The following is a 27,574-nucleotide window of genomic DNA, read 5'->3' as shown; positions in this document are numbered from 1 at the left end:
GGAGTCTTTCTCCAGGCGTGTTGCTAAGGAGGCTTCTGTTTCTTTGATTTACAACTCGTTTTCTGGCCAGGTCTTGAAGCCCAAGGGCAAAAGGCGAGGGTAGGAATGGCTCAGCACAGGTTCATATGGGCTTAGAGATCAGATCCTCGGGGACTAACCACTGCAGGCGCTTTGAAGCGCACAAACTCCATAAGGTTTGGGGCTGGGGTGACGCCAGCCCTACACAGGCCCCCTACAATCCTCCCCAAATCCCTGCCTTCCCCCACTCCAGTTTTCCTCTCTCTTCCCCGCCCTCCAGTCCCGGTGTCAGCCCGGCCCCTTTAAAGACATTCCTGAGGGCGTGGTTTCGGTGACGTCAGCGGGGGCATGAATGAACAGGAGCGGATTCTCACCCAACTTCCATTAAGGACTTGGGGCAGGAGGGGAAGAAGTTGTCCCTGGCGAGCGGGCGGGCGGGCGGGCGAGCAAGAGCGGGACACCGAGGCCGGCGTGCGACAGCAGAGATCGTGGGCAGCGAGAGGCACGGCATGGAACTCCGGGCAGCCGGCTTCTGCCTCGCGCTGCTGTTGGGTTGCTCGCTGGCAGCCGCGGCAGCACAGGGAAAGGAAGGTGAGTGTCTGCGCGTGGCCGCAGCCAGCAGGGACCCCTGGGCCACGGGAACCCCGGCTGCTGGAGCCCCACGCTCCTCTCCAGGGCACACCTTTGGAAACTGACTTGTGACTGCTGGGTCTCGCGCGCTGGGTTCGGTGGGGCGCGAGGGCTGCGATCGGGGACGATCTTGGGGACCCCCTCCTGTGATCCCAGGGTCTCTGGAACTAAGAGGTGTTGGCAGGGGAGCGCAGGGTTCGGAGGCCGAGGAAAGGGGGATGCGGCGCCCGCCACGCGGTTGCAGCCTGGCGGAGATTTCTGGAACGCGACCCCCGCAGGGCGCGCGGGGTCCCTCGGAGAAAAGGAGTCTAAGTGGACTTTTCCGGGCCATCAGCTTCTTAGTAACCCTAGTTTACCTAACTCATCTGCTTCCGATTCGTGCGGAAGGCATTTGGGTGCAGACCCCGCTTTTTGGGGAGGGGGCTTCTCAGCAGCCTGAACCGAGATGGTTTCTCTGCCCCCCGTTTTCACTCGAGTTCCAGAGGGAGCGCCTGGGGTCAGTCTTGACCATGCACACCTTCTCCTTGCCAAGCCGCACTCGCAGGTTCAGGAGACAGGTTAAGGGCCAGGAGCGAGGACAGGAAGTGCCAAAGTCAAGTGTTCTGAGCAAGGGGTGACTCAGAAGGAGGAAATGCGGCAGGTGGGGTTGCGGCCTCCTTCGGTGTAGAGCCGTCATCTCGGGGCCACCGGGAGCCCAGGCACCTGAAGGTTGGGGAGTGAATCACCTGCCCCCGCCCCAGCGTCCTGGAGCCACGCTAGGTGAGGGGGCTGCAGACACTGCCTTTGCCCGAGGCATGGCCAGGGGTGTGCTTGGGGGCGTTGTCCCTCAGCTAGGGTCTCCGAGAGGATGGGGACTCCTGCCCTGCCCTTGGCCGAGGATCTTCCTGTCCACCCAGCCGGAGATGGCTTCCGTTTCCCACAGTGAAAACTTTTCCCTGCTTTTGGGCATAGCGCGGCTCCTGTCGGCTCCAGCAGGGGAAGCGTGGAGGAAACCCTGGTGGGTGAGAAGTTTCCTTATTCTTTTCGCCTCCCACGCTGGGAGGCTAAAAGGACAGTTTGGAGCTTTTGGAGTGCGGGGAGTTTGAGGTGGAGCGGTGTCAAATTCTAGTCCCATCCCAAGGACAGACAAAGCCCCTGGTCGTGTCTTCCTTCCCCACCCCTCCCCCCGGGAAGTTCTTTTTGTCAAGGTGTGCTGTGCAAGGCTGGGCGGGGAAGAGAATCTGCGACCCTCCTGCCCCTGTCCCTGATTCAGCTTTTGGCTGTCTCGTCTGGGGAACTATGGCCGGGGAGAAGGCAGACAGCTGGAATTGCTACAGGCCTTTCCTGGGCTGCCACAGAGTTGAGGATTAGAAGAAGCCTGCTTGGCTCTGCGGGCTCCGGACCCCCAGCCCCCAGCAGGGAAGCCTTAAACAATCTTGGGCTTGTGCCTCAGGGTGCATCTGTCCGCCTCATCCCAGCCTTTGTGATTGATCCGTCCTGCATGGATGCAGGGGGGAAAAAAGCGTGCATATTGCCCCGTGGCTGTGGAAAAATCTTGTTTAGGCTCCGGGACTCCCCAGGAGTGCCTGAGTGATGAGGGGGGGGGGGAGGGACGGACGGACGTTGTGACCCAGCTGGTTTCACTTCGGGGTTGGGGGAAACTGCTGGCAGGTATGATGTGTCTCCTTCCTAGCCTCTGACACAGCTGTGCGGTCTCCTCTACTGTTCGTTGCTGAACTTGGAAACCCAGGGGGAACCAGTAAGGTTCACAACAGCTGCTGAATTTGCCTCCCTGCAGTAACTTTTACTTTTTATTATGCTGTGTGTGTGTGTGTCTGTGTACACGTATTTGAGTGCCAACGCACAAGTGTGGACAGACTTGCAGGAGGAATTGGTTCTCTCCACCATGTGGGTTCTGGGATTGGAACTCTGGTGACAGACAGTGCTTTTACCTGCTGAGCCACCTCTGCTCCATCCTTCTTTAGAGAGTGAGGGGGCCCACCAGTCATCAGCCAGGGCTCTTGCTGTGCACAGAGGGTCTGACCCGTGCATCCAGCTGTCTCATCCAGCCAGAACTGCTTGCCTGCAGTTCTGGCGGATGGGGGTTAGAGGTGCAGGAGGCCTGGAGAGGCCCGGGTTTCTTAGCTCAGCAAGGGCCTTGCCTGCCTCCCAGTCCCATGCCTGTTTGCATCCCCAGTCTCCGGTCTTCCCCTCCCCCCCTTTTTTGGTGTAAACTGATCTTGGGTAAAGGGGATGAGGTTAGCAGGGAGGTGCCAAGGGGGACACTGCATTGTGGGAAAACTCATAAAGGTAACCTTATGGTGGCATGCCCCCCTCCCCCATCAGTGTCTCTTGGGGGACAGGGGACTTATGGGGTACTCCATCTAGGACAACGTTTTGGTGATGCCCTGAGAGGGTCATGCTGAGGGCTCACAAGCTTCCGGCTTCCAATAAGCCAGAACCTTTGATTGCCAGAGCCCTGGGCCTCCATGAGGGCAGAGGGACAGCTGGACTCTCCCTGTTCCTGGTGGTTGGTTCTAGGGAATTTCCATGGGAGGGGGCTGTGGCTGGCAGCCCTGGGGTGTGTGAACCCTTCTTTTCTTCTCAGATTGAACCTGGTCATATTTCTCCATTCAGGCTCCGGCTGGCCCTCCTGTCAGGTTAACCCTTCAAAGCCCCTTCCCCAAGGGGCTTAGCTTGAAGTTTCCACACTGCGTGCGTGCGTGCGTGCGTGCGTGCGTGCGTGCGTGCGTGCGTGCGTGCGTGCGTGCGTGTGTGTGTGTTGAAGTGGGCTGTTAGATTTCCTGAGGCAGCCTGTCCCTTCATCTTCCTACCTACCCAGCTGGAGTCAGGAACCCCCAGAACCATTCTATGGAGTTATTGGCTTTCCCAAGGTTAGGCCCTGGGCATGTCTGAACAAATCCCCGCCGTTACCCACCTCACCTTCCACTGCCTCTGCCACCGCCAGCTATGGGATGTGGGGCCTTCAGACTTCCTCTTCCTTGTCTGGGCTGCCAGAGCCTTCCTAGGGTGGCTGGGGCCAGGGTCAGGGTGGTGGTGCCTCTGACAGGCCTTGGGGCTTCCCTAGGAAGAGAACTGTCTAGCCTCGGAAAGCATTCTCTTTTGTTTGAGACAGAATTTCGCCATGTAGCAGGGGCTGGCCTCAACTCACAGAGATCCGCCTGGGTCTATACTCAACTGTTAGTTTTATTTCACGATGTGTATTTACTTTTGAGACAGGATCTCTGTCTGTAGAGCCCTGACTGGCCTGGAACTTACTTTGTAGACCAGACTGGCTTCAAACTCACAGAGATCCGCCTTCCTCTGCCTCCTGAGTGCTGGGATTAAAGGCGTGCGCCACCACATCTGGTTTGAGATCAAACCAGAACTTTGACTTTGTCCGTATTGGGCAAGTACTCTGCTGTTTGTTTCTGCTGTTGATAGTGGTGAGAATCCCCCCTAATTCTGTACCCCTCAGCTGAGCTACACTGTCCTTATGGCCATGACCCCTCCACTCACTGTCAAGATCCGGAACCCTAGACTGTCTCAGGTTTCCCAAGGTCTTGGTGGGGAGGAGTGTAGCTTCTGAGACCAAATCTTCCAGCTGCCTTGCCCATGAAAATAACTGCTTCTCAGTTCTCGCTTGTTCCACAATAGGTCCTGGGCTTCTGAATCTGGGCATTTGCATGGGTCCAAAGCCTCAGTTCCCTCAATACCTTGCTCTCCAGGGAGGGTGGCATGACTTAGCCTTTACTTGGAAATGGAGGAGAAACAGACCTTGGGTCTCGGCTGTTGCACCTGGCAGAGAAGTGGGAGTGGCCTGTGGAAGGAACTGGAGGGCCAGGCCAGGTGCAGGGAAGCCCCTGGCAGAGGCTCCCTCCACACAGATGCCTTTTTAAATTTTAACCTTTTCTGCTTTATTGTATGTGCATTGGTGTTTTGCCTGCATGTCTGTCTGTGTGAGGGAGTCAGATCCCCTGGAACTGGAGTTACAGACAGTTGTGAGCTGCCATGTGGGTGCTGGGAATTGAACCCACTTCTTCTTTAACTGCTGAGCCATCTCTTCAGCCCCCTTCCAGATGCCTCTTAAAGGAGGATAGTGTGGTCTTGGCACCTGTGGTCCCTCTGGGCCTGGAAAGTCCCCTGTGAGGGTTTCCATCCATCATTCCCCCCACAGGTACTTCTGCCAGGGTTAAGAATGGCTTTTCTCAGGGAGGAGACCTGGCCAGAGATGTGTAGCTTGGGGCCCCTCCTGAAACCTCCATACCAGTGACTGGCGGGAAGATCTGTTTCTGGGCTACCTGCTTCCCCCAGATCTGTCCCCTCTTGTTAATGTCCCCTTTTTTTCTTTTTTCTTTCTGACCATGTAGCCTTGCTGGCCTGGAACTCACTGTGTAGGCCAGGGTGGCAGAGAAGTAGTCATCCACTTGCCTCTGCCTCTGGAGTGCTGGGATTAAAGCCGTATGCCACCAGGAAAGACTGGCCAACAACCCTTTCTCATGGAGCATCCCACAATGCCTTTTACCCACCGCTACTGTGTGTGCTGGGTGGCCTGGTTTGGGTTAGGGTTTTCTATACCAGGGAGATGTGGCCTGTGTGAAGTGTTCTTTTGTTGAGGAAGCAGATGCGGCAATGGGGTATCATTTTATTCTGTTTACTCCAGCACACTGCCTAGCTGCTGTCTTGTATGCCTTGCCCTGCTCCAGCTGGGGCCTTAGGGGACAGCGTAGCTGAAACCCTGGTGACAAGCGGTTGTGTGGCATGAGTCCTGCCTCTTCCCAGGTCAAGTCATGTGTAGTTCCTGAGGTCTTGGACACACACACACACACACACACCACCACCAGCACCCCACGCTGGTCCTGCTGTGTTGCTCCTGGGAAAGCCCCAGCTCACCGGTCCTTTTCCCTGTCTTTCCTACAGTTGTTTTGTTGGACTTTGCGGCAATGAAAGGGGAACTCGGCTGGCTCACACACCCCTATGGCAAAGGAGTAAGTAAGGTTCCAGGGCTGAGGGTGGGCAGGAAGGAGGGCTGTGGGTCCCAGGAGAAATGGAGGATGGGAGCCTGGATCAAATACAGCAGCTCAACCAAACTTCAAATTGTTCTACCACACAGGGCTGAGTTAGTGACCCAGGCCAGAGCAGGCCGGAGCTAGGCAGGAAGAATGAGACCTTAGGTGGCCTTTGGGGTCGGGGAGACAGCTGAAGGCCCCAGAAGAATGGGCTGCTCCAGAGGGACTCAAGGCTCTACCTGCATCTCAGGAGGGAAGGGTTAAAGGCTGCCCTGTCTTGGAGGTCTTAGTGCAGGAGGTGAAGAGTGAAAGACAGATAAGGGACACTAACTCCCTTCCTGCCTGGGGCCCCTTTCCCTGCCCCTCCTACCCTGCCTTACTCCCACTGGGGATGTCTTCCTTTCTGCTATGCTTTAAATCCATCTTGCCCTGACCCCCAATTCAGAGTCAGAGCATGGGGGACTCTGGGGAAGCGCCTGCTGTGCTTTGGGCCTCAGTTTCCCTTACATGCAATGTACCCTTGTTAAGTTCATCCTGGGGCTCTGAGCCAGGGAGAGGGTTGTGTCTCCAGGGAACTCTTGGGACAGTTCCTACAGCTGGCCAGAGTGACTTGCGTCTATCCCAAGTCAAGGCACCAGGAAGGCCTGAAGTAGAGTTTGGAGCATACTTCCAGCACCCTGGAATGTCCAGCTGGAGGCAAATAGCCTTATCCTACCCAGCCATTACATACAGTTAGAAACTGAGCCCTGCCGGGCGTTGGTGGCGCACGCCTTTAATCCCAGCACTCGGGAGGCAGAGGCAGGCAGATCTCTGTGAGTTCGAGGCCAGCCTGGTCTACAAGAGCTAGTTCCAGGACAGCCTCCAAAGCCACAGAGAAACCCTGTCTCGAAAAAACCAAAAAAAAAAAAAAAAAAAAAAAAAGAAACTGAGCCCTGGGGGTATGTGGGTCTTGGCCAATGTCACGTAGGGCAGGTCAGGCCTCTCTCTCTCTCCCTCCCTCTCTCCCTCTCCCCCATTCCCTTGCATTCATATATTTACTCATTGACTTTTTTATTCATTTATTCACACATTTCCTTCATCTAGGACCTCCCTAAATACCTACTTAATGCCAGAGAGGCCCTGGGGTTTCAGAGCTGAGTCAGTTTCTATTCCCACACCGAGGAGTTCAGAGCACAGCCCTGGGAGCCTGGCTTGTGTTGCCGTACGCCAAGCCCTCAGTGGTAAAAGGAGACATGGAGATCGTAGGGGCACACAGCCCCATCCAGACATCCTGGAGGAGCCTGAACTGTATTGTAAACAAGCTGATCACCTCCAGGGCCTGGGGGTGTCACCCATTGCTTTGACTCCCCGTATTTGTCAGGACACATGGCACACGGAGATGGCCCTGGCCACGATGGCGCTGTGACAGCTGTTTCATTTGGTTGTAGCCCTGAGTGCCATGTGCTGTGTTCAGCGTTTTGTAGACATTTTGTCATTTATCGATACAGCGGTCCTGTGCTCCCATTCTACAGATGGGGTTCAGGGAGTCCGGATGATGAAAGTGCCCCAGACTGTACCCCAGGCCCACTGATGGGGACATTAGGACCAGAAAGACCCACAGTCAGATAGATGTTGGCTCAGCTGTTTTGTGGTTGCGTATCTCAGGGTTCTGTAGAATGAGGGTATAAGAACTGGGAGTCGGGTGTGGAGGTACATACCTATCCATCATCTTAAAACTTGAGAAGTGGAGGCAGGAGATAAGATGTTGAGAGTCATCCCACATGACGTAGTGAGTTCAAGGCCAGCGTGGGGCTACAGGAGACGCCGTCTTAATAGAACAACAGAAATTAAGTGTGGAAAGGGAAGAAACTCAGTCCGTGTTCCCAACCCCCCCTAACCTTCACCTGTTACTCGCACACAGTGGGACCTAATGCAGAACATCATGAACGACATGCCCATCTACATGTACTCTGTCTGCAATGTGGTGTCTGGAGACCAGGACAATTGGCTCCGTACCAACTGGGTGTACCGGGAGGAGGCTGAGCGCATCTTCATTGAGCTCAAGTTCACTGTGCGAGACTGCAACAGCTTCCCGGGAGGCGCCAGCTCCTGCAAGGAGACCTTTAACCTCTACTATGCAGAGTCGGATGTGGACTATGGCACCAACTTCCAGAAGCGCCAGTTCACCAAGATCGACACCATAGCTCCCGACGAGATAACAGTCAGCAGCGACTTCGAGGCTCGCAATGTCAAGCTAAATGTGGAGGAGCGCATCGTGGGGCCGCTCACCCGGAAGGGCTTCTACCTGGCCTTCCAGGACATCGGCGCCTGTGTGGCGCTACTCTCCGTTCGCGTCTACTACAAGAAGTGTCCTGAGATGCTGCAGAGCCTGGCTCGATTCCCGGAAACCATTGCTGTGGCCGTCTCAGAGGCGCACCCCCTGGCCACTGTGGCTGGCACCTGCGTGGACCATGCCGTGGTGCCATACGGGGGCGAGGAGCCTCTCATGCATTGCACAGTGAATGGCGAGTGGCTGGTGCCTATTGGGCAGTGCCTGTGCCAGGCAGGCTACGAGAAGGTTGAGGACGCCTGCCAAGGTGAGTGGAGGTTCTGGGGGGGGCAGGGAAGCCGTGCTGCGGCGGGAGGGGAGGTGCTGGCCGGGAGGTCAGAGCTCTGGGATTGGACCATCTTAGTAAGTACCTTGGGGATGTCACCGCTCTGATGGGTGATGGCCCCGTGGGTCTAGGGCAACAATGGCATGGGTCCCAGTTCCCAGCCCTTCTAGTTTCGTCCATTTCCTTCACTCCCTGGCCTGGGTTTCATCACCTGGAAAGTGGAGAGGGTCATAGTATCTATCTTGGGGGGGGGGGTAGTTGTGATAATCACATGACCTCATGCTCATAAAGTACTTAGGTCAGTGCCTGACACACACATCCCTGTAAGCTGTTATTTTTTGATTCATCCCATGAATAGTTCCTGCCCTGCTGGGGTTCTGCAGTCTGTTCCCAGGAACTGTTTCTGATTCTCTCACTGTGTGGCCTCAGGCAAGTTGCCCAACCTCTCTGGGCTTCAGCTTTTCCCTTTAATAGAGTTGAGTAGTTTGTTGATTCTGACTCAGGGTATGCTAGGTTCCCCTGGAGTGCATTCGAGAAGCTGTGAAGTGGGGTGCATGTGGCTCTCACTGGAGCCACAGCCTCTCTGTTGGGGTTTATTGATGACATATTGAGATTGCAAAGGGCCCTGTTTGCGTGGCAATCTGGGAACAGGCCTGGGCATTGGTGAACTCACACAGGGGAGGCTGTGAGGACAGCCGGGGCCTGTGACAGCGGAAATGTACAACCACCTCCGGTTTGCAATGGATGGCTCTGGAAGTGACTGGGGCAGAGCATGTGTGGAATGCAGTTGACCTTTGGAAGGCCACTGTCGCCTGTCCCTGGGAGCTGCTTCTGCAGATAAACTGGATGTTGAGAAACTGGGGGCTAGGGCCTTACATGCCTTGCAGGTGCACACACCTGCTGGATAACCTGCTGGGTGACCGGAGCTGGGTAGGTCTCAACTCATCTCTGGCCTCAGTTTTTCCTTTAAGCAAAAGGAACAGAAAAAACAAAAACAACCACCTCTACCTGCAGACCTAGCTTGCCATGAAGGAGGCTGAAAGACCTGGAAGCCCTTTCTTTTTTTTTTTTTTGGTTTTTCGAGACAGGGTTTCTCTGTATTGTTTTGGAGGCTGTCCTGGAACTCGCTTTGTAGACCAGGCTGGCCTCGAACTCACAGAGATCCACCTGCCTCTGCCTCCCAAGTGCTGGGATTAAAGGCGTGCGCCACCAACGCCCGGCCGTGGAAGCCCTTTCTAATAGATGGTCTGTGTGCCTCCGAAGTCAGTTCTTAGAAGTTTGCTTAACACAGTGCATAAGCCCTTGTGTGTGGTTTCCCCTGAGCCTCTCCATCATCTCCTCCCAGCTTGCCCTCTGCTGAGTGAGCCCCCTTCTCTAGGTGGCCCCTGCCTAGGGTGACCTCAGATGCGCACTCTCAGCTTCAGACAATGACCGTGGGTGGGGGGGGTGTTGGACAGGACGAGTGGGCCGGGGAGCTCCTCCCCCATGACATCCTAACACAAGAATGCGCGGGTGGAGGAGGGGAGGTTGAAAACTTTCCACCCTGGTGATTCAGACCATACAGAGATAAGTGGGGCTGGGGGGGTTCTTCATGCAGTAGTAGGGTATCTCCCTTCTCTTGGGGATCAGGGTTCTTGGCAGGCTTTGTTTATAAAGAGGCCAGCCGGGGCCCCCAAGGGGAGTTAGCCTAGCAGGAGGACCAGTTCCCAAGAGGGACACTTGACTTAGCTGGCACAGGCCCTCTGAGTTCCAGCCACCCACGGCCCTGGCTCTGTCCCCTTTGCACCTCTTCCCAGCAGGGAAAGGGTCCTGCGGTGCCAGGCTGACAGCCTGTGAGCAATTCTCCGAACACAGGTGGAGGGAGAGCGACAGGTCTACCGAGTAGTGTACCGAGATGTGCTCACGCACTTGGGCAATCCTGACGAACACAGTTTTCTTCTCCGTCCTGCTCAGCAGCCTGTGACAGGGGCGCTGAGCGGGGGGGGGAGGGGAGTGTCAATGATGGTGTGCTCTGAAAAGTTGGTCTCGAGTCTGTCCAACCTTTCTGTAAGGCTGGGCCTCTTTGTTAGTCCCATTGAATAGATGAGGAAACCGAGGCTCAGAGGCTTACCTGGAATCATATAGCTACGTCAGGGTTTAAATCACGCTGCACAACAGTGCCCAGGCCGCCATGGGTCAGGAAGTGGGACAGGAAATGACCAGATCCTGTGGAATCCCTGACTCAGCTCTTGGCACTGATATGGGCTCGCTGGGCAGTTCTGGGGATGGCAGGTCTTGGCACCGGGGCTGAGGTTCCATCAGAGGGAGGGGTGGGGTGACTACAGGGCCATTGTTGGCTGTGCTGGGGACATGGGTGAGGGCACAGGGTCTTTCTGACCTGATTGGCTGTCTTCAAGCTGTAGCCCCAGGTGCTTTTGTTACAACTTTTACTCATGAGAGGGGGCGTGGCAGCCTAGACTTGTCAAGGTCATTTCTAGGATAATCAGGCTGCATTTCTGTTCTTGGCGGGGGGGGTTCCCCACCCCGGAAGGCTGGAACTGGGCAGGAAAGAGTTAAGTGGACAGAGGAAAGGTAGATCCTTCCAGGTGGACAGGTGGGCATGCTGCCCGGCCGCAGCTACCCAGAGCTATGTCAGGAATGAGCCAACCTCCCTCCAGCCCACCCCCAGCCCTGCCCAGGGGACAGCGGAGTCACTCAGGCTGACTGCCATCTCCCTGTGCTGGCTTCTGCAGGGCCCCCGACTGGCGCCTCGTCTAGGTCCAGGGAGACCGAGGCCAGGTGAGCAGGTGGCCAGCGGCCTAGGTCAGAGGCTCAGCCCAACACCTGGAAGGCTGGCCTATGGAGGATGCCCCCACCTGGCTCCAGTTTCATGCCCCCCCTTCATATACAGGGATACTTTATTCCAGGTACCAGAGTAAACATTTCATAGGCAAGGTCTAGAGTCTGCCCAGCACCCAGAGAAGGTGAGGACTCTCCCATTTTACAGACGAGGAGATCAAGGCCCAGAGAGGAAATGGTGTATGCTATCCCCACTTGTCTGTGGAGTGCAGTGACTATGGCAGAGCCTCTTTGGACTTTTTCCTCACTATCTGCAAGTGACTCCCAGGGACCTGCTCACCTTGTGATTGGATCCTAGAAGCTGTCACATTCTCTCAATCTGAGCTATTACATGTGATTTACTCTGGGTGAAGGAACTCTCGGCCCAGGGCCCAGAGCGGTGATCTTGGCGCATGGTGGGGCTGGGACTCTAAGGGACAATGATAATGGGTCTCAGGCTTATGCCTTATTTCTGTGGGTTTCGGGTCTAAGGGTTGTGGTCGTGGCAATCCCCCAGCCTCACCCTTGTGCTCCCAGGGCCCCTGTAGCTCTGCCAAGCAGGCTCGGCCCCTCCCTAGTTACCGGAGGTAAGGAGGTAAGAGGGTCCCCTGAACGGAAGGAAGGAGGCAGGCAGAGAAAGCCAAACAAGATAAAGGCTGGAGTGGAGAGCTGGGTGGGCGGAGGGGAGCACTTATCTGCTGGGTGGCGGATATGCCCACAGATAACTCCCGGGGCATATGTGAAAAGAGCGGGGGCCCTGAGAACCAGGAATGGGGTTCCCCTTTTCTGTAGGCACCGCAGAGCCTGTTGGAGGCATACCTGGGTCAGTAACTCACAGGTTGAGGTTCCATGCAGAGGACCGAGGTAATGAGGCAGTGTTCCGGTCGCTGGCTGTTCCTGGATTGGGAAGGCCGATTGCCACCAGGACTGATGACCTCTTGACCTCATGACCTCACCACCCGAAGCCTGGGAGGTGGCTGGGCCTGGGGAGGGGCTCCACAAGCAGCTGGATTAGCGCCACACAGAGGGCGTCCGTCCCTGAGTCACCCTGCACTGCCACTTGAGGGGCGGGAATCGAGAACTGGAAAAACCAGGGTCCAGCCCTGGTTACGTCCCAGTTCTGCTCGGAGTGGCCCAGGTCTGCCAGGCAATCGGGGCCAGAGATACACTGTACAGGTGCCCCACGTGCGCCCGAGCCAGGCTCTCATGCCAGCCAGGTGGGTGTTCAAATGGATGGTGTCCCGGAGGGGCCGAGACACCATTCACTTCTGCAGCCCTTGGCTGTGTGTGGTGAGTTTGCCATTCATTCACGCCTTCATTTCTTCACTCATTGACCCACCCCTCCATTCATTCCTTTCTCCATTTATCCAAGCCCCATCTTGAGGACATCTGGCACACCGGGCCACACTCGGGTCAGGAAGAGTGGGCTTCCACTCCTTTTCTCAAGACTGCCAGTCTCAGAGAGGAGAGGGGGAGGGGCGGGGGAGAGAGCATCGTCATAATGTGCACACATAATTTCAAATGAGGCATAAAAGCGAGGCTGTGAATTCCCCTGGAGCTGGGAAGATGCTAATCTGTCAGTCACACCACCATATCCTGGTTCCCAGCATCAGCATCGTGCCAGACACGTAGGTTGGGCTTGTTTCTGTTTGGTAAACTTGGGCCTGAGTAATAGATGCCCCATTGGAGCACAGAGGAGCCTGAAACTGAACAGTTGGTGCAGGTTATAGGGGAGTTGAGCTGGCTGGCTATTGGCATTGGGTGGGTACTTGGTGTGGTGGGTGTATTTGTGCGCGTGAGGCCCTTGTTGCTTGCCCCGGATGTTGGGAAACGCCAGCAAGTCTGAGGGATCTGGTGGTCTTCACAACGTGTTCTGGAACTCCCTAGCCACTTGCAAACTGGCAGGCAGGGCCTGGGGGTGCCCCAGGGCTCTGTGGTTGGAGGAGGAGGGGGGCGCCGTGCATTTTCGGCAGGCAAGCGCATGCCCTGTGGACGCCGCCTCTCATGCATTATCTGGCACATCCGCAGCGGAAATCTCTCCAAATTCCCTTTTTCCTGCCGGCAGGCAGGCCACCCCCAGGCTCTGGGGCCAAAGAATAGAACCCATCTCTTCCCCCACTTCCTCTCCTGGCATGAGATGGTGGGGAACAGGGACATAAGGGTTGGCAGGTGGCTCAGGCCTTTGTGACCACACTGAGCACCAGGGCTGGGAAGAGGTAATTGTGATTTGGGGGCTGGGCCCTCCGACTCCCAGTCCCCTGACCTTGGTCCCCAGTGGACCAACACTTAATCACATGCAAGCGTCTCTGGGCTTAAGTGAGAGCATGAGGGGAATGAAAGCTGGGATCAGCAGGGCCTGGCGTTCCGGCGTCTCATTTTTGTGTGAAAGTTAAGGGAAGGAGAGAGCTATTTTTGTATTGTAACAGCTATGTAACGGGAGCGAGGCCAGAGACACACAGCTCTCCCAAACCCACTAGGAGGCTTTGCAGCTTGGAGGAGACGACTGTAGCTAACCCCATATAGCCCACTGGGGTGGTATTTGGAACGATGGGGCACTCCTCTCCAGGCTGGTCAGGCCCTAATCAGGACTTCCTGTTTGGTAACACAGGGTAGCAGGACTCATGGGTAGCACCAGGCGTGCACAGCACTGAACTTGCTCCGAATTGGAGGTGTTCCTGAGAACAGAAAGGGGTAACAGGGGAGGGACTTAGCTTCAGACATCCTCGCCTTATCTTTTGGCTTGGAGACCTTGAACAAACTGGTCTGTCAGAGCCTCAGTTCTCTTAGCTGCAGAATGGGATGAAAGCTAGCCACACGCATGTGTGAAGTCTCACCTCGAAGACTAAATAGATTGTCAAGTCCAGGCCCTGCAGAGAGTTGTGCTTCCCCTGTAGGAACTCAGGCTTTGTGCAGGTTAAGAGCTGGTCCTGGATACCTTTGTCTTGCTATTTGGTTCTGAATTAACTCCCTTCTCAAAATAGGTGCCCAAGTTCACAAATAGAGGTGTGTGTGTGTGTGGTGTGTGTGTGTGTGTGTGGTTAGTGACTGAGCCAACCTGGGCTACCTCAAGGGGCCACAAAGAGTTAGGATGTTTCTCTGCCTGACTTCTAGCAAATGCAGGGCACAGGCTAGCCCATGACAGACCTCTGCCCTCAATCTCATCTCCCTTCCACCTCAGCTCTAATGCCCAAAGATAACTGGCCTATGCTCTCCAGCCTGGCTTGGTCACGAGTTTTGAACTGTCTTCCCAGGATGGGGGTGGGGTCTCAGACCATTAGGGCCAGGGCTGCCCTGTATCAGGCCACCTTTCCCCCCCCCCCCCAGCGATGTGTGTCTGCCATTTCCCCTGTCAGACCTTCGGTGGTACCCTATTGCCCTCAGGATAGAATCCGAACTTCTTGGCACGGCATTCAAGGCCTTTCCCCCTGAATCATCATTGCTACCATTCCTTCTATTTGTATCTAGAAGACTGCTCACACCTTCTGTATGACAAGCTTTTACTCACCCTGATTCCCTACCCTAGGACTTCGGCCCTGTTAAACTTCTACACAGCCGTTAAACCCCAGATGAGGTTTCCCCTCTGGCTCCTCAGATGCCCGGCCACTGTCCTTTGCCTCCGCCAGCCACTCACTGTAGACATGCCACACATTCCCGCTCTCTGTACTGAAGAGTCTTAGTTTTCACCTTGGGGTCCTTGAACCACTTGTGGGTAGGCAGAGGTGGTGGTCAGTGAGTGGTTGATTCAGGGCCCTCCCTGCAGAGAAAGTGAAAGGGGGCATGCGGGCTTGAAAAAGGATGTCCCCAGGGACAGCACTCTGGCCTCTTCCAAAGCCACCCAATCCCTGGTGAGCCTTGTGAGGTGAGCCTTCCGTCTGAGCAGCTTCCTGCCTGTAGGCCAGGAAAGGGCTTGGAGTAGGGAGCACGGTAAGGTGGTGGGAGGAGCCCCCAGAGTCAGGTGCCCGGGTCCCTGGCCAGCTGGGCCACTAGGAAAGGCTACTTCCTGGCGGCCCCCTGAGAGAAGGCATGGCATGGCTTTGGAAACGAATCCAGGGAAAGAGCTGGGCCTGGCCTTTCCTGCCTTTTGGAGGCCAGCCCCGGAACAGGAAAGAGATGGAGGCCTAGAGTAGAGGGGCCCATCCTGACCGGGGAAGGCCAGCTGGTTAGTCAGGGGTGGGAGGTACACGGATACAGTCTCTAACCTGGCCAGATCACAGCTGCTGGACACAGCAGAGATCCCACAGGGCCGGTCTGCACAAGTCAGGTTATAGGGCCTACTCATGCTGGAGGGCAAGCGCCTGGTCCTCGAGGGCCAGGCTTGGAGGTGTGACACTTCTTGCAAGAGGCAGCTGGCATCAGATGTACCAGAGTTTGGGGCACTTGGGACAGGTTATTTTGGTGCCCAGCAGGCACTGTGGGTGTGCTGTCAGGAGGAACAGGGCTGGAGAAGGGCACAGGGAACTGACCTCCTGCATGTCCTTGTGCCTCTCTCAGCCTGCTCTCCAGGATTCTTCAAGTCTGAGGCATCCGACAGCCCTTGCCTGGCGTGTCCGGAGCACACCCTGCCATCAGCCGAGGGTGCCACCTCCTGCCAGTGCGAAGAAGGCTACTTCAGGGCACCTGAGGATCCACTGTCAATGCCCTGCACACGTGAGTCTCGCAGACATCCGGGGAGGGGTGGCTGAGCGCGGAGACGGGCCCCTTTGACCTCTCTCTTTTTCACAGGCCCACCATCTGCCCCCCACTACCTCACGGCCATCGGCATGGGTGCCAAAGTAGAACTGCGTTGGACACCCCCCCCAGGACAGCGGGGGCCGCAAGGACATTGTCTACAGCGTCACCTGCGAACAGTGCTGGCCAGAGTCTGGCGAATGTGGACCCTGTGAGGCCAGCGTGCGCTATTCAGAGCCTCCTCATGCCCTGACCCGCACGAGTGTGACAGTCAGTGACCTGGAGCCGCACATGAACTATACCTTTGCCGTTGAGGCCCGAAATGGCGTCTCGGGCATGGTGACCAGCCGAAGCTTCCGCACTGCCAGTGTCAGCATTAACCAGACAGGTGAGCCAAGGGATGACGGGGACTATCCAGGGGGACCTGCCTGGGCGAGACTGGAAGACAGGCAGCTGGAACTCAGCTGTATTCAGAGAGGCAGCAATAGGTTGCTAAGAGTGGGTTACATCCTTCCTGGGTGTGGTTGCACAACTTTAACACCAGCACCCTGGATTCAGGCAAGGGATCACTATGAGTCTGAGGCTAGCCTGGTCTATGCAGTGAGTGCCAGGCTAGCCAGAGATAAATAGTAAGATTCCTGCCAGGCACGATGGCATTCGCCTATAATCCCAACACATGTTCTGAAGGTGGAGGCCGGAAGATCAGGAGTTCAAGGACATCCTCAGCTACATAATGAGTTCAAGGCACATGTGAGGCAGAGGGAGAACAGGGGAGGTGTATCAGTATAGTGCTTGCTGCATAGACGTAAGAACTGCGTAAGGATCCCTAGCACCCACACAGGCAGCTGATGAAGCCAGGTCGGGGTTCGGTAACAGATTTCTGCCTCATACACCCACATGAATACATTCCCACATATACCATACACAAAAATATATTGTATAAGGCTCTTCAAACATTGCCTGGTCTCCAGAAAGATTCAGTGGCAATCAGCTAGTGTCTTCGTTATTATGTATATGTGAATGAAGGTCTGTCCCCAGGGCACCTCTGATGGGCTAGCCTCTGTGGTTGGTCAGGGCGGGATCTCTAACTGGAAATCCAAGAACCCAAGGCAGGGCCTGAAGAGGGTTGGGTGTGGGGTAGCTGACACTTCATCGCTCCACCCTTCGCCCCTTAATGGCTTCCCATCTTCTGTGTAGAGCCCCCCAAGGTGAGGCTGGAGGACCGTAGTACCACCTCACTGAGTGTCACCTGGAGCATCCCGGTGCCACAGCAGAGCCGTGTGTGGAAGTACGAGGTCACCTACCGCAAGAAGGTAACGCTGAGGGTCGGCACGGGCCATGGAGATGCTCAGTGCATCTGGAGAGGTTCCCTTCTGCATCCGGGGATGCTGAGGTCTCCCAGGACAGCACAGCAGAGGATTATGGGGGAGAACATTTTGGGTGCTCAGAGTCAGAGTGGCTTGTTTGGGATTCAGCCAGTTCCGGGGTCACGTGGTCCCTTCCCGCACCTTGGTTTCCTGGTCCCAAGAGTATCGGGTTGGATGACACAGGCAAACACCTTTCTGGCTGGGGTCTTGGCTCGTGGCTGAGGCCCTGCCCTCCCTTCACTGCCTGCTCCTCTCCCCTCCACCATCCACAGGGGGATGCCAACAGCTACAATGTGCGCCGCACGGAGGGCTTCTCCGTGACCCTAGATGACCTGGCTCCCGATACTACGTACCTGGTACAAGTGCAGGCTCTGACACAGGAGGGCCAGGGTGCCGGGAGCAAGGTGCATGAGTTCCAGACACTGTGTAAGTCAGGGGGCCGGGGTGGGACCCTGAACTAGGTAGGACAATGTTGGTGAGGAAGAGGCTAGAGATGCCGCCTTCCCTTTAAAAAGCCAGGGCATGGGGGAGGGTCAGGCGTGTAGGGCCAGGGGTGTGCATTCGGGGCAGTGCTAGGAGGTGAAGGGAGGCTGTGACTCTGGCATTGATGTTTCTGAGTTCAAACCCCGTACAAGGAAGTGCGAGCACTGGGCTGGGTATAGCTGGATTGGTAGAGGACTAACCTAGCATCCCCAATGCTTGGGTTCAATCCTTTATACATGTATAATCCCTGGTGTGTACCTGTGAAGGATCAGATGTTTTAAGGTCATCCATCCTCAGTTGCATGATGAGGCCAGCCTGGGCTACAAGAGTAATTCTGCCTTAAAAGACTAAATAAGCTGGGCGTTGGTGGCGCACGCCTTTAATCCCAGCACTCGGGAGGCAGAGGCAGGCGGATCTCTGTGAGTTCCGAGGCCAGCCTGGTCTACAAAGTGAGTTCCACGACAGCCTCCAAAGCTACAGAGAAACCCTGTCTCGAAAAACCAAAAAAAAAAAAAAAAAAAAAAAAAAGCCTAAATAAATAAGTACATAAAACAAAACTAAAACATAAACAGCTAAAGATTAGGGTCCTTAATTTTTCCTCCATGGACCATCAGGAAGGTTCCCCCTTTGCCTGGCTGTGAACCGGTAATCAATGACCCCAGGAGGGAGTCTGGAGAGGTGGCTTGGTTAGGATGGAGTACTTCTCTTGCAGAAGACCCAAGTTCCCAGCATTTGTGCCTGACAGTTCCCAGCCACCTGTAATTCCAGTGCCAGCATCTGCACTCACACGCATATATATATTTCCATAATTAAAAACAAATCTGTCTTATTGGTCTTTTACTTGTATATTTTGATTTCCATTTTCTTTTTGTTTTTATAGGGTTGTGTGTGTGTGTTTCTTAGTTTTGTTTCTTTGCCTGTTTGTTTCTTAAATAGAAGAGGTGTACAGTTGGGGTAGGGCAGGAGGATCTAGGAAGGGAAAGGTGTGACCAGAAAAAGAAAAAAAATTTTAATTAAAAAATAGAAATCCTTAGGAAACTTGAAGGTAAACACCCAGCATGCCGCTGGTGCTCAGGCTCCTCAGGTCCCCAAAGGGAGCTTTGAGTGCCGTGGGTATGTCTGTAGGATTTGGGGTGGGGGCTCTCATCAGCTGCTCTCTCTCTCCCAACAGCCACGGAGGGATCTGCCAACATGGCGATGATCGGCGGTGTGGCTGTCGGCGCGGTCTTGCTTCTAGGACTGGCGGGAGTCGGCTTCTTCATCCATCGAAGGTCTGTCACCTCCTCCTGGGCTCCCCAAGGGCCAAGCTGATTTAATCTAATTTAATCCAAACTTGTGGGATCCCTGCCTATGGGAGGATGAGCAGAATTTTAGGGACCACAGTGGCCATAAGTCATTGTGTTCCTTCTTAACTTCCTCCGAACGTGGGGCAGGATGCTCTAGCTAGTTCAAACGAGAAAAGCCCTCGTGATGGCTGCTTATGTGGCCATTGCAGAGAGCTCCAAGTGTGAGTCCGCACCCGGTGGCTTCCTCTGCCTTCCCCTCTCCCTCTGCCTCCCATGGAGGCTGGATGGATTGCTAGGCAGTACGGCCAGGGCATGGTTGGTAGCCTTCTTGGCCAGCACAGGCTGTACTGACCATGTGTGGTTCCCATGGTGTTTCTTCCAGGAGGAGGAACCTGCGGGCCCGCCAGTCCTCTGAAGATGTCTATTTTTCCAAGTCAGGTAAGATGCAGGAACCCAACCTGCTCCTGTGCCCCAGGGGCTTTCCCTGCTCTGGTGGCCCTAGAGGCTCCACACAGGGTCTCTGGCTGAACCCCTTTGATCCAAATCTTCCTGAGGTCCCTGGTTATGCGCCTTCCCTTTCTCTAGAGCCTCCCCTCCCAGGAACCCCTCCTCAGGCTCTCCATGACCCCCATCTCCTCCCTTCCAGAACAATTGAAGCCCCTGAAGACCTATGTGGACCCCCATACTTATGAAGACCCCAACCAGGCAGTACTCAAGTTTACCACCGAGATCCACCCATCCTGTGTCACAAGGCAGAAGGTGATTGGAGCAGGTGAGGCTTGCCCTCGTGCTGTCACCTGGAGGAGACAGGTGATGGGTGGTCCAGAGAAGGCCCTGCCCAATGCCCGGTCCAGAGAAGGCCCTGCCCAGTGCCCAGGCTTTAATGAGGACACTTCCCACCCTTGTCTGCCTGCAGGAGAGTTTGGAGAAGTGTACAAGGGGATGTTGAAGACATCATCAGGGAAGAAGGAGATACCTGTGGCCATCAAGACGCTGAAAGCTGGCTACACGGAGAAGCAGCGTGTGGACTTCCTGAGCGAGGCCAGCATCATGGGGCAGTTCAGCCATCACAACATCATCCGCCTGGAGGGCGTCGTCTCTAAATGTGAGGCCTGGGAGGTGCTCAGGGGGGTGGCCCCAGGTAGTCCAGGAAAGGGGTTGGTTCTGTGACCACCTGCCCCTGACTGTGTGTGCCCCCACCCTGCTCACTGACCTCACTCACCCCTGTTTCCATGTTCTACAGACAAACCCATGATGATTATCACAGAGTATATGGAGAATGGAGCCCTGGACAAGTTCCTTAGGGTAAGGTCATGGTCTGGGGAGGTGGGGGCCAGGGGTGGGGCAGAGAACGGGTGGAAGCTGGGGTTCCTGGGAACAGTTGGCACTGAGGGACTATGATCTACAGGAGAAGGATGGTGAGTTCAGCGTGCTGCAGCTGGTGGGCATGCTGCGGGGCATCGCGTCCGGCATGAAGTACCTGGCCAACATGAACTACGTGCACCGGGACCTGGCTGCTCGCAACACTCTTGTCAACAGCAATCTGGTTTGCAAGGTGTCCGACTTTGGCCTGTCCCGTGTGCTAGAGGACGACCCCGAGGCCACCTACACCACTAGTGTGAGTCATAGAAGGGGATGTCTGTCATACCTGGGGGTGGAGGTCTGAATCTGGGACCTGAGGAGAGAAGGATGACTCTGGGTCCATAGAGAGGGGATCCTGGGTTCTGTGGGTCCATAGAGGGAGGACCCTGAGTTCTGTGGGTCCATAGAGAGGGGACCCTGAGTTCTGTGGGTCCATAGAGAGGGGACCCTGAGTTCTGTGGGTCCATAGAGGGAGGACCCTGAGTTCTGGCTGGCACAGGGTAACTGGGGATGACCTCCTGCAGGGTGGCAAGATCCCTATTCGGTGGACAGCTCCAGAGGCCATTTCCTACCGCAAGTTCACCTCAGCCAGCGATGTGTGGAGCTATGGAATCGTCATGTGGGAGGTGATGACTTATGGAGAGCGGCCCTACTGGGAGCTGTCAAACCATGAGGTAGGCTCCTTCTCTCAAACTGATTCAGTGTCAAGGTTTCCCTCACTCCCAAACTTTGGGCCTCCCTGACCTTTGGGATCCATCTGCATCAAGTAGAGGCCACACAGACAGTTGCTCTGTGGTTCATCATGGAGAGCACCCAGCCTCTAGTGAATAAGAGGCAGTCAGAGGGTGTGTGTGTATTTGTATGTGTGTCCATGGGCACAAGCACGTGCACACGCGTGTGGGGGGCACATGCACATGTGCATGTCTGCATGCAGGTATATGAATGTCTGTGTATATGCATGTGCAAATGTGCATTTGTATATGTGTGTGTACATGTGTGTGCGGGCATTGTTACATGTATCTGGTGCCTCACCTAGTCTGGAGGCCTGGGATTCTGCTCGTAAGGGTCACATCCCTGCAGAGACCTAGGAGACTGAATAAGGCAGACAGGCTAAGACATGGCAGGGAAGATGATCCCCAATCTGGGGTAGGTAGAGATGGGAGCAGTCTGGATTGCGGGGCCCATGGTGCTGACCTCTAGGGCCCTGGAGACGACGGCCCCTCCGCCCCATGGATGACTGAAACTGTGTGTGTACTTAAGAAAGGGTACTTGTCTGTTTCTGGGGCTCTTCTCCCTATTTCTGTGTTGGGGCCCCTGAGAGGGGGAGGGTCTGTGGAAGGGTTCTGTGTGGCTCCTCCTAAGGCCTCCCCATCGATGCCCGTATCTCCTAGGTCATGAAAGCCATCAATGACGGCTTCCGTCTCCCCACGCCCATGGACTGTCCATCTGCCATCTACCAGCTCATGATGCAGTGCTGGCAGCAGGACCGCTCCCGCCGGCCCAAGTTCGCCGATATTGTCAGCATCCTGGACAAGCTCATCCGAGCCCCTGACTCCCTCAAGACCCTGGCTGACTTTGACCCCCGGTGAGTCTCATGTCCTGTGCCCGTGCTAGCATCCAAGTTCACTCATGTGGACTGCTCGGCTTCTCAGGTTGACTGGATGACCAGATGGGAGTCAGGGGTGTGACGGGGCTCAGAGGTGTCGTGCCAGCGCTGGTGATGGGGCCAAGTGGTCCCACGGCACCCGCGGTTCAGTCTCCAGTAACTGACAAAGGAAAGGGCCTAGCCAGGCGTGGTCCAGTAACACCAGCACAGGAAAACTAGCTCTATGCAGATGGGAAAACTGAGGCACAGGATTTCGGGACATCTTATGAACTCTTCCCTGTCTGGACTCTCTCATTTGCTCAGAGGAAACTGAGGGACAGCCAGCTGTGTGCCCTGCCCAAGTTAGGAGGGTAGGGGCTTGTAGGCCATGTTCAGCAGCCCCTCACCCATAACCCGTGAATTTCTACCCCAGAGTGTCCATCCGGCTGCCCAGCACCAGTGGCTCAGAGGGAGTCCCCTTCCGTACAGTGTCCGAGTGGCTAGAAAGCATCAAGATGCAACAGTACACGGAGCACTTCATGGCGGCTGGCTACACGGCCATCGAGAAGGTGGCACAGATGACCAATGAGTGAGTAGAGGCCTTTGGCTTCCTGTTCACCTCCGGGGACAGTGTCTGATCCGCTGTCACTCTGTCTGATCTGCTGTCACTCCTTCCCCCCCTCACACACACACACACACACACACACACACACACACACACACACACACACACACACACACACACACACACACACGTCTTCCTCCAGTATGGGAAGACATCGGGAGATACACACACCACAAAGCTGTCCTATATGGAGGGCTGTTTGCCCACCCTGAACTGCAGTGTAAGGAATCATTGCTTCCATAGGCCCAGGATCCTACAGCCACCAGGAGCAGAGATTTTAGCTTTGACCAAGCAATACCCAGAGCCTTGAGTTCTTTTCCTGGTGCCCGAGAACCACAGCCTTGCCAACCTCTCCCAGGCCACTCTCCCTGTGTGGTTAACTCAGCCCTGCCACTCACCCCCTGCTGGCCTTGGAGATGCCTTAGTCAGTCTGTGTAAGTGACTTAACTCGGCCACTCCTCAGCAGTCTTCTCTGCACCCCACCCCACCCATCTCCATCACTGACCCTTCCCAGAACAGCCTTGGCAGGGACATCTCTTCCCGTCCCTGGAGGGGTGCAACATTGTCCTCTTAGCCTTTGTGCTTCTAAAAATAGTCGTGGGTCCCAACAGTCCAGGATCCAAGTGTCCAAGGCCATACTAGAAACGAGCCCTGGGGTGGGAAGGTTTTGGGAAATGCTTGGAGGAGATGACCTGGGCGTCCCATGTTCCTGGGTTCTAGCCGCCCTGGGATTGGGCTTAAACTCAAACAAACATTCTCCGGGGTCCCTGACAACCTCCCAGCTGGGCTTCTGGCCTGCTGGCCATGAATGTGGCCATGAAAACGGTGGGTCATGGGAAATGGACAGGAAAATCGAGCAGAGGGGGTGTAAGAATGTGGAGGGCACACATCAGATCCCAGCATACCTCTTAGCCAGCAGCTGGGCTCACACCGGCTCTGCAGACACACCTGAGTTCATGGCCCAGGTCTGCCCTGCAAATGATTTTGGTCCAGCTTTGACCTTGGTGCCCATTTCTCCATGTGGGGATTGAATGGGTGTGATCCAGATGTGTGTGATGTCTCGATCCTTATCTCCTCTGTTCTGCCGTTCTCACGAGCCCGTTCATCATGGCCTGGTTCCTGAGTCCCTCTCCATTTCCCCGGCAACCTGGATCAGCCCCCTGGGTTCCTTCAGGTCCTTTCCCCCAGGAAAGCACAGCTTTTCTTCTAGTGACCAGCACTGAGGGTGAGGAGCAGGTTTACAGGAAACACATGGCCGTAGAAGCATCCCAAAATAGCCTGGGGCGCCCCCCGCCAAATCCTTTCCCACGAGCTGGGACAGGCTCCTGGACAGATAGGCGGTGCACACCAGCAGGCAGTGTGCATGCTCATGCGCTATTTGGAAAGTGTCTGGATAAAGCCCGGAAGTCGTTGAGCACTCCTTCCTCCTGTGTTCAGACCCACCGACTCACAGGGCTACCTCTGGCTCTCTGGGAGGATGTGGGATGGATCTGAGCGCCTTTTGAGCCCACAGACTATTGACCATGCCATGGAGCCCAGCAGGAGACTGGCAGAAGAAACCAGTCCCCTTCCTGGTAGGGCCAGGATTTAGTCTTTAGTCGTCCCTCCTCACCTTGAGCCTCCTTTTCCAAGGACCTGGCCTCCTCTCCCCGTAGCCATCATCTCTTCTCAGCGAGCGCCCCCCATTCTGTTTTGGACTTTGGGTTCTGAGCTGGATACGATCAAAATGGCTTTCTGAGGACCTGAGATAGAAAGTGATTTTGTTTGTTTGTTTGGTTTTGTTTGTTTGGTTTTGGCTTTGGTTTTTTGAGACAGAGTTTCTCTGTGTAACAGCTCTGGATGTCCTGGAAGTCTCTATAGACCAGACCAGGCCTCGAACTCAGAGATCCGCCTGCCTCTGCCTCCCAAGTGCTGGGATTAAAGGTGTGCACCACCAACACCTGTCACAGAAAGCTACAGATTGTACTGTAGCTTTAGTGCTGGGCAGGCCTGGCCTCTGGGCCCTGTGTGCAAGCCAGGGTCTTAGGCTCGGAATCCCCTTGCTGGGTGGGAATGATGCAACTCCTGAGTCTCTGGGGACTATTATGCCCCACCCCCACCCTGCATAGTAGGTCTTCATGGGTACTTGCATTCGTGGGATTTCTGGCTCAGGGGAAAGAGGAGAGGGTACAGAAGTGATCCGGCCTGTGTCTCTCCATTCCTGCACACGGGTCAGTGGGTCGTCTGCGCTGCATCCCTTAGGGGAGAACAGGAGTCAGCCTGGACCCTGGCGTGTCTGTGACTCTCACCCCAGTGCATCGTTCTGTATGTAGTCAAGAAAAGGTGGCCTTTAATCACAGCACTGGGGAGGCAGGGAGAGGCAAGTGGGTCTCAGGGTTCGAGGACAGCCTGGTGGTCCGCATTTGGGTTCAAACCAGCTAGGGACTGTACAGCGAGACCCTGACTCAGGAAGGCAGACAGGCTGGTTGGTTGCGTTGTTTGGGGAATGAATGCGCTGCTCAGGAATACATCATCATCTCTGTAAAAAGAAACGGGCTTGGGAGGTGCAACCAGACCGACCACAGCCTTGACATGAATCTGGGCCGAGAATCTTTAGACTCTCAGCCTGGAAAGGAACCACTCTGCTGGGGAGAGGGCCTCAAGGGGGGCCGGGGGCAGCCTTATAGTGACATTCACATACTCACCCGTTCACTCAACACTGCAGGATGGGATCAGGCCCAGTGAGTCTGGGGTTCCCTAGGACTCCACCCTTTCCATAAGAGTCCCTTCCCTGGTGGTTACTCTGCTTATCCAGTCCCCACACTGATTCCTTAAGGGGTGTGCAAAATATCCCAGCCCCTTTGTGGTAGGGCTTGGAGGCTATCCCCGCTGTGTCCGCGTCACCCCCCCCCCAATCTATCTTATGGCTTTCTTGCTGCAGCAGGAGCAGTCTCTCCCTCCCTCCCTCCCTACCTGGGTCTGCCCATCCCTGCTCAATGCTTGGCTCTTTCCGAGCCTGTGGGAAAGTCATGTCTCTGGCATTGCGAGCTCCCAGAGCTTGTACCATATAATTAACTCCAATTACAGCCAAGAGCTGGCCTGTAAAAACCTGGGTGTTTTCATGAGCGAGGGCTGGTGGGTGAGGACAGTGGAAGAGAAAACTCCTGAAGTTAGCAACAGACATCTGCTGACAAAAAGCTTGCGTGGCTCTGCCTAGGATGGGGGTGGGGAGAGGCCGGGACAGCCTGACCCTTCCTCATGGGTCCCTTGTGACCTACTGTCAGCCTGGCACTGGATGCTAACCCCTCAGTCGGATGCTATTATCCTGGATCCCCGCAGCAAAGGCAGCCTGCCTCTGGTGACCTGCAGGCCCTGCCCACCAGAGTCTGGCAGAGCCTTACCCTTGAAGAATCAGTACTTGCCATTGTGGGTGAGGAGTGATGAGAGAGAGTGGGGAATGGCGGTGGTGGATGGGACAGTCCTTGGATGAAGGGACACTCCAGAGGATCCCTGAAAAGTCACTACCTGAAGCTGCCTCTTGCTGCTTAGGGAGGCAGACAGGAAGACATTTCTTCACAGCTGGTGTAATTCTCAGCTCTGGCACCTCCTCGCTGTGTGACCTCAGAAGAGTCTCTGTTCCTCTCTGAGACTCACTTCCCTAGTTCACGAGATAGGGGTAAGAAGGGCGTCGAAGGCTGGGCAAATTGTTTTGCCAGTGAAGTGCTTGCTGGGCAGGCGTGAGGACCCACGTCCAACCCCCACAGTGCTCAGGAGGAGACGGGCCTATCTGTGGAGCTTGGCGCTGAGAGACTGTGTCTTAGACTAAAGTGGGCAGCTCCCAAAGTGAGCCGGCCCCTTGACGTCCCCATGTATTATACACGTGTGTACCAGTATACACACATGAACACACAAACACAAAGCACCTCCCCCACACTGCCTGGGAAGAGCTTGGCAAAGAGGCTCAGTGGGAGTCAGTTGGAAGGCCATGTTAGGATGTGACCCCTTCCCGCCATAACGACCACAGGTTCTCGAAGCCCTCCCTCCCTGTGCTGCTTTCCTCTCTGCCCCTCAGCCTTGTCTCTAGCTCTCCCTCTCTCCCCCTGCCCACGTCCCCAGCTGGGCCACACTGCACAGCCCTGTCCCTAACTCTCCCTCTCTCCTTCCCCACCCACAGTGACATCAAGAGGATTGGGGTGCGTCTTCCTGGCCACCAGAAGCGCATTGCCTATAGCCTGCTGGGACTCAAGGACCAGGTGAACACTGTGGGGATCCCTATCTGAGTCCAGCAGGGCCTTGTGCCCACCCTGACCAACGATACTTGAAAAAAAAAAGCAACACAGTGGTCTCCCTGCCGTCCCTGTGCCGGGCCACTAGGACTTAATTTATTTCCACTTCCTCGTCTACACCACCCTGAGGACTCACTCTGCAGGGACCTCTTGAACAACACCCTGGCTTGAGCTAGGGAAACGCCTGGATTCTGGGCAGGGGCCTCTTCCTCTGCCAAGGACCCAGATAAGCACTTAGCGGTTGCCATTGCATTCCCAGCATCCCCTGGGGCTAGATTGCCAGCAAGACCATTGATAGCCACGTGGGACATTTCCGAACGGACCTCCCCATCACCTTTTCTCCCCAAGAAGCCACTTCAGGAGCTGAGGTTGGGCGCTGAGCCCAAGACTAGATGACTCAGGCACTGTAAGCCCCGCCCTCATTGGTAGAGGGCAGAATATGGACTTGGCTGGGTACAGCCACAGCGATCCAACAGTGCCTTCCTCAGACCCAGGGCCCTGCCCTCCGCCCTTGAGGGCCAGTTTCTTACTTTCCTGGGGCCCCCTCAGGATGCTTGTTTGTGTTGAGGGTTTTTTTTAATACTTATTTTGTACTTGTGGAAAGATTGAGTGTGTGGCAGGGACCTTGCCAGGGCTGGAGACAGAGGATGCCCTGCGGTAGACATTCCCAGGCTGGGGGCTGGCCGGACTTGCGGGGGACCCAATGCCCAGCCACCTCATCTCTAGCCCCTTTGGACGACTGTCACTATGCTGTCAGTGTTACTGATTTTATTGGGTTGTTTTTGTTCTGTTTTTTTGAACCTTAACTTATTAATTTTTTTTATATTTATTGTTAGAAAACAACTTATTTCTGCTTTGGAATAAAGCTGCAGATGGTTGAAACTGA

At 55.4% G+C, this 27,574-nt stretch overlaps 1 protein-coding gene across 1 annotated transcript; it reads left to right on the top strand.

Annotated features, from left to right (window-relative positions):
• Positions 1-463: 463 nt before the first annotated feature.
• Positions 464-27,574, top strand: Epha2 (EPH receptor A2). The gene is given in 18 exon segments (XM_040757512.1): positions 464-609; positions 5,548-5,615; positions 7,537-8,212; positions 15,539-15,694; positions 15,770-15,837; positions 15,839-16,103; positions 16,913-17,028; positions 17,355-17,508; positions 18,737-18,836; positions 19,234-19,289; positions 19,498-19,623; positions 19,768-19,956; positions 20,095-20,156; positions 20,260-20,469; positions 20,738-20,887; positions 21,605-21,798; positions 22,232-22,387; positions 26,577-27,574. Coding segments are annotated over 18 exon segments (2,934 nt in total). The 5' UTR covers positions 464-527; the 3' UTR covers positions 26,683-27,574.

This window comes from Mesocricetus auratus, unplaced genomic scaffold (assembly GCF_017639785.1).
Source record: "Mesocricetus auratus isolate SY011 unplaced genomic scaffold, BCM_Maur_2.0 Super-Scaffold_100014, whole genome shotgun sequence".
Classification (NCBI taxonomy): domain Eukaryota; kingdom Metazoa; phylum Chordata; class Mammalia; order Rodentia; family Cricetidae; genus Mesocricetus; species Mesocricetus auratus.
The sequence above is the reverse complement of the archived record's forward strand: the minus strand, read 5'-3'. Positions and strand labels throughout refer to the sequence as shown.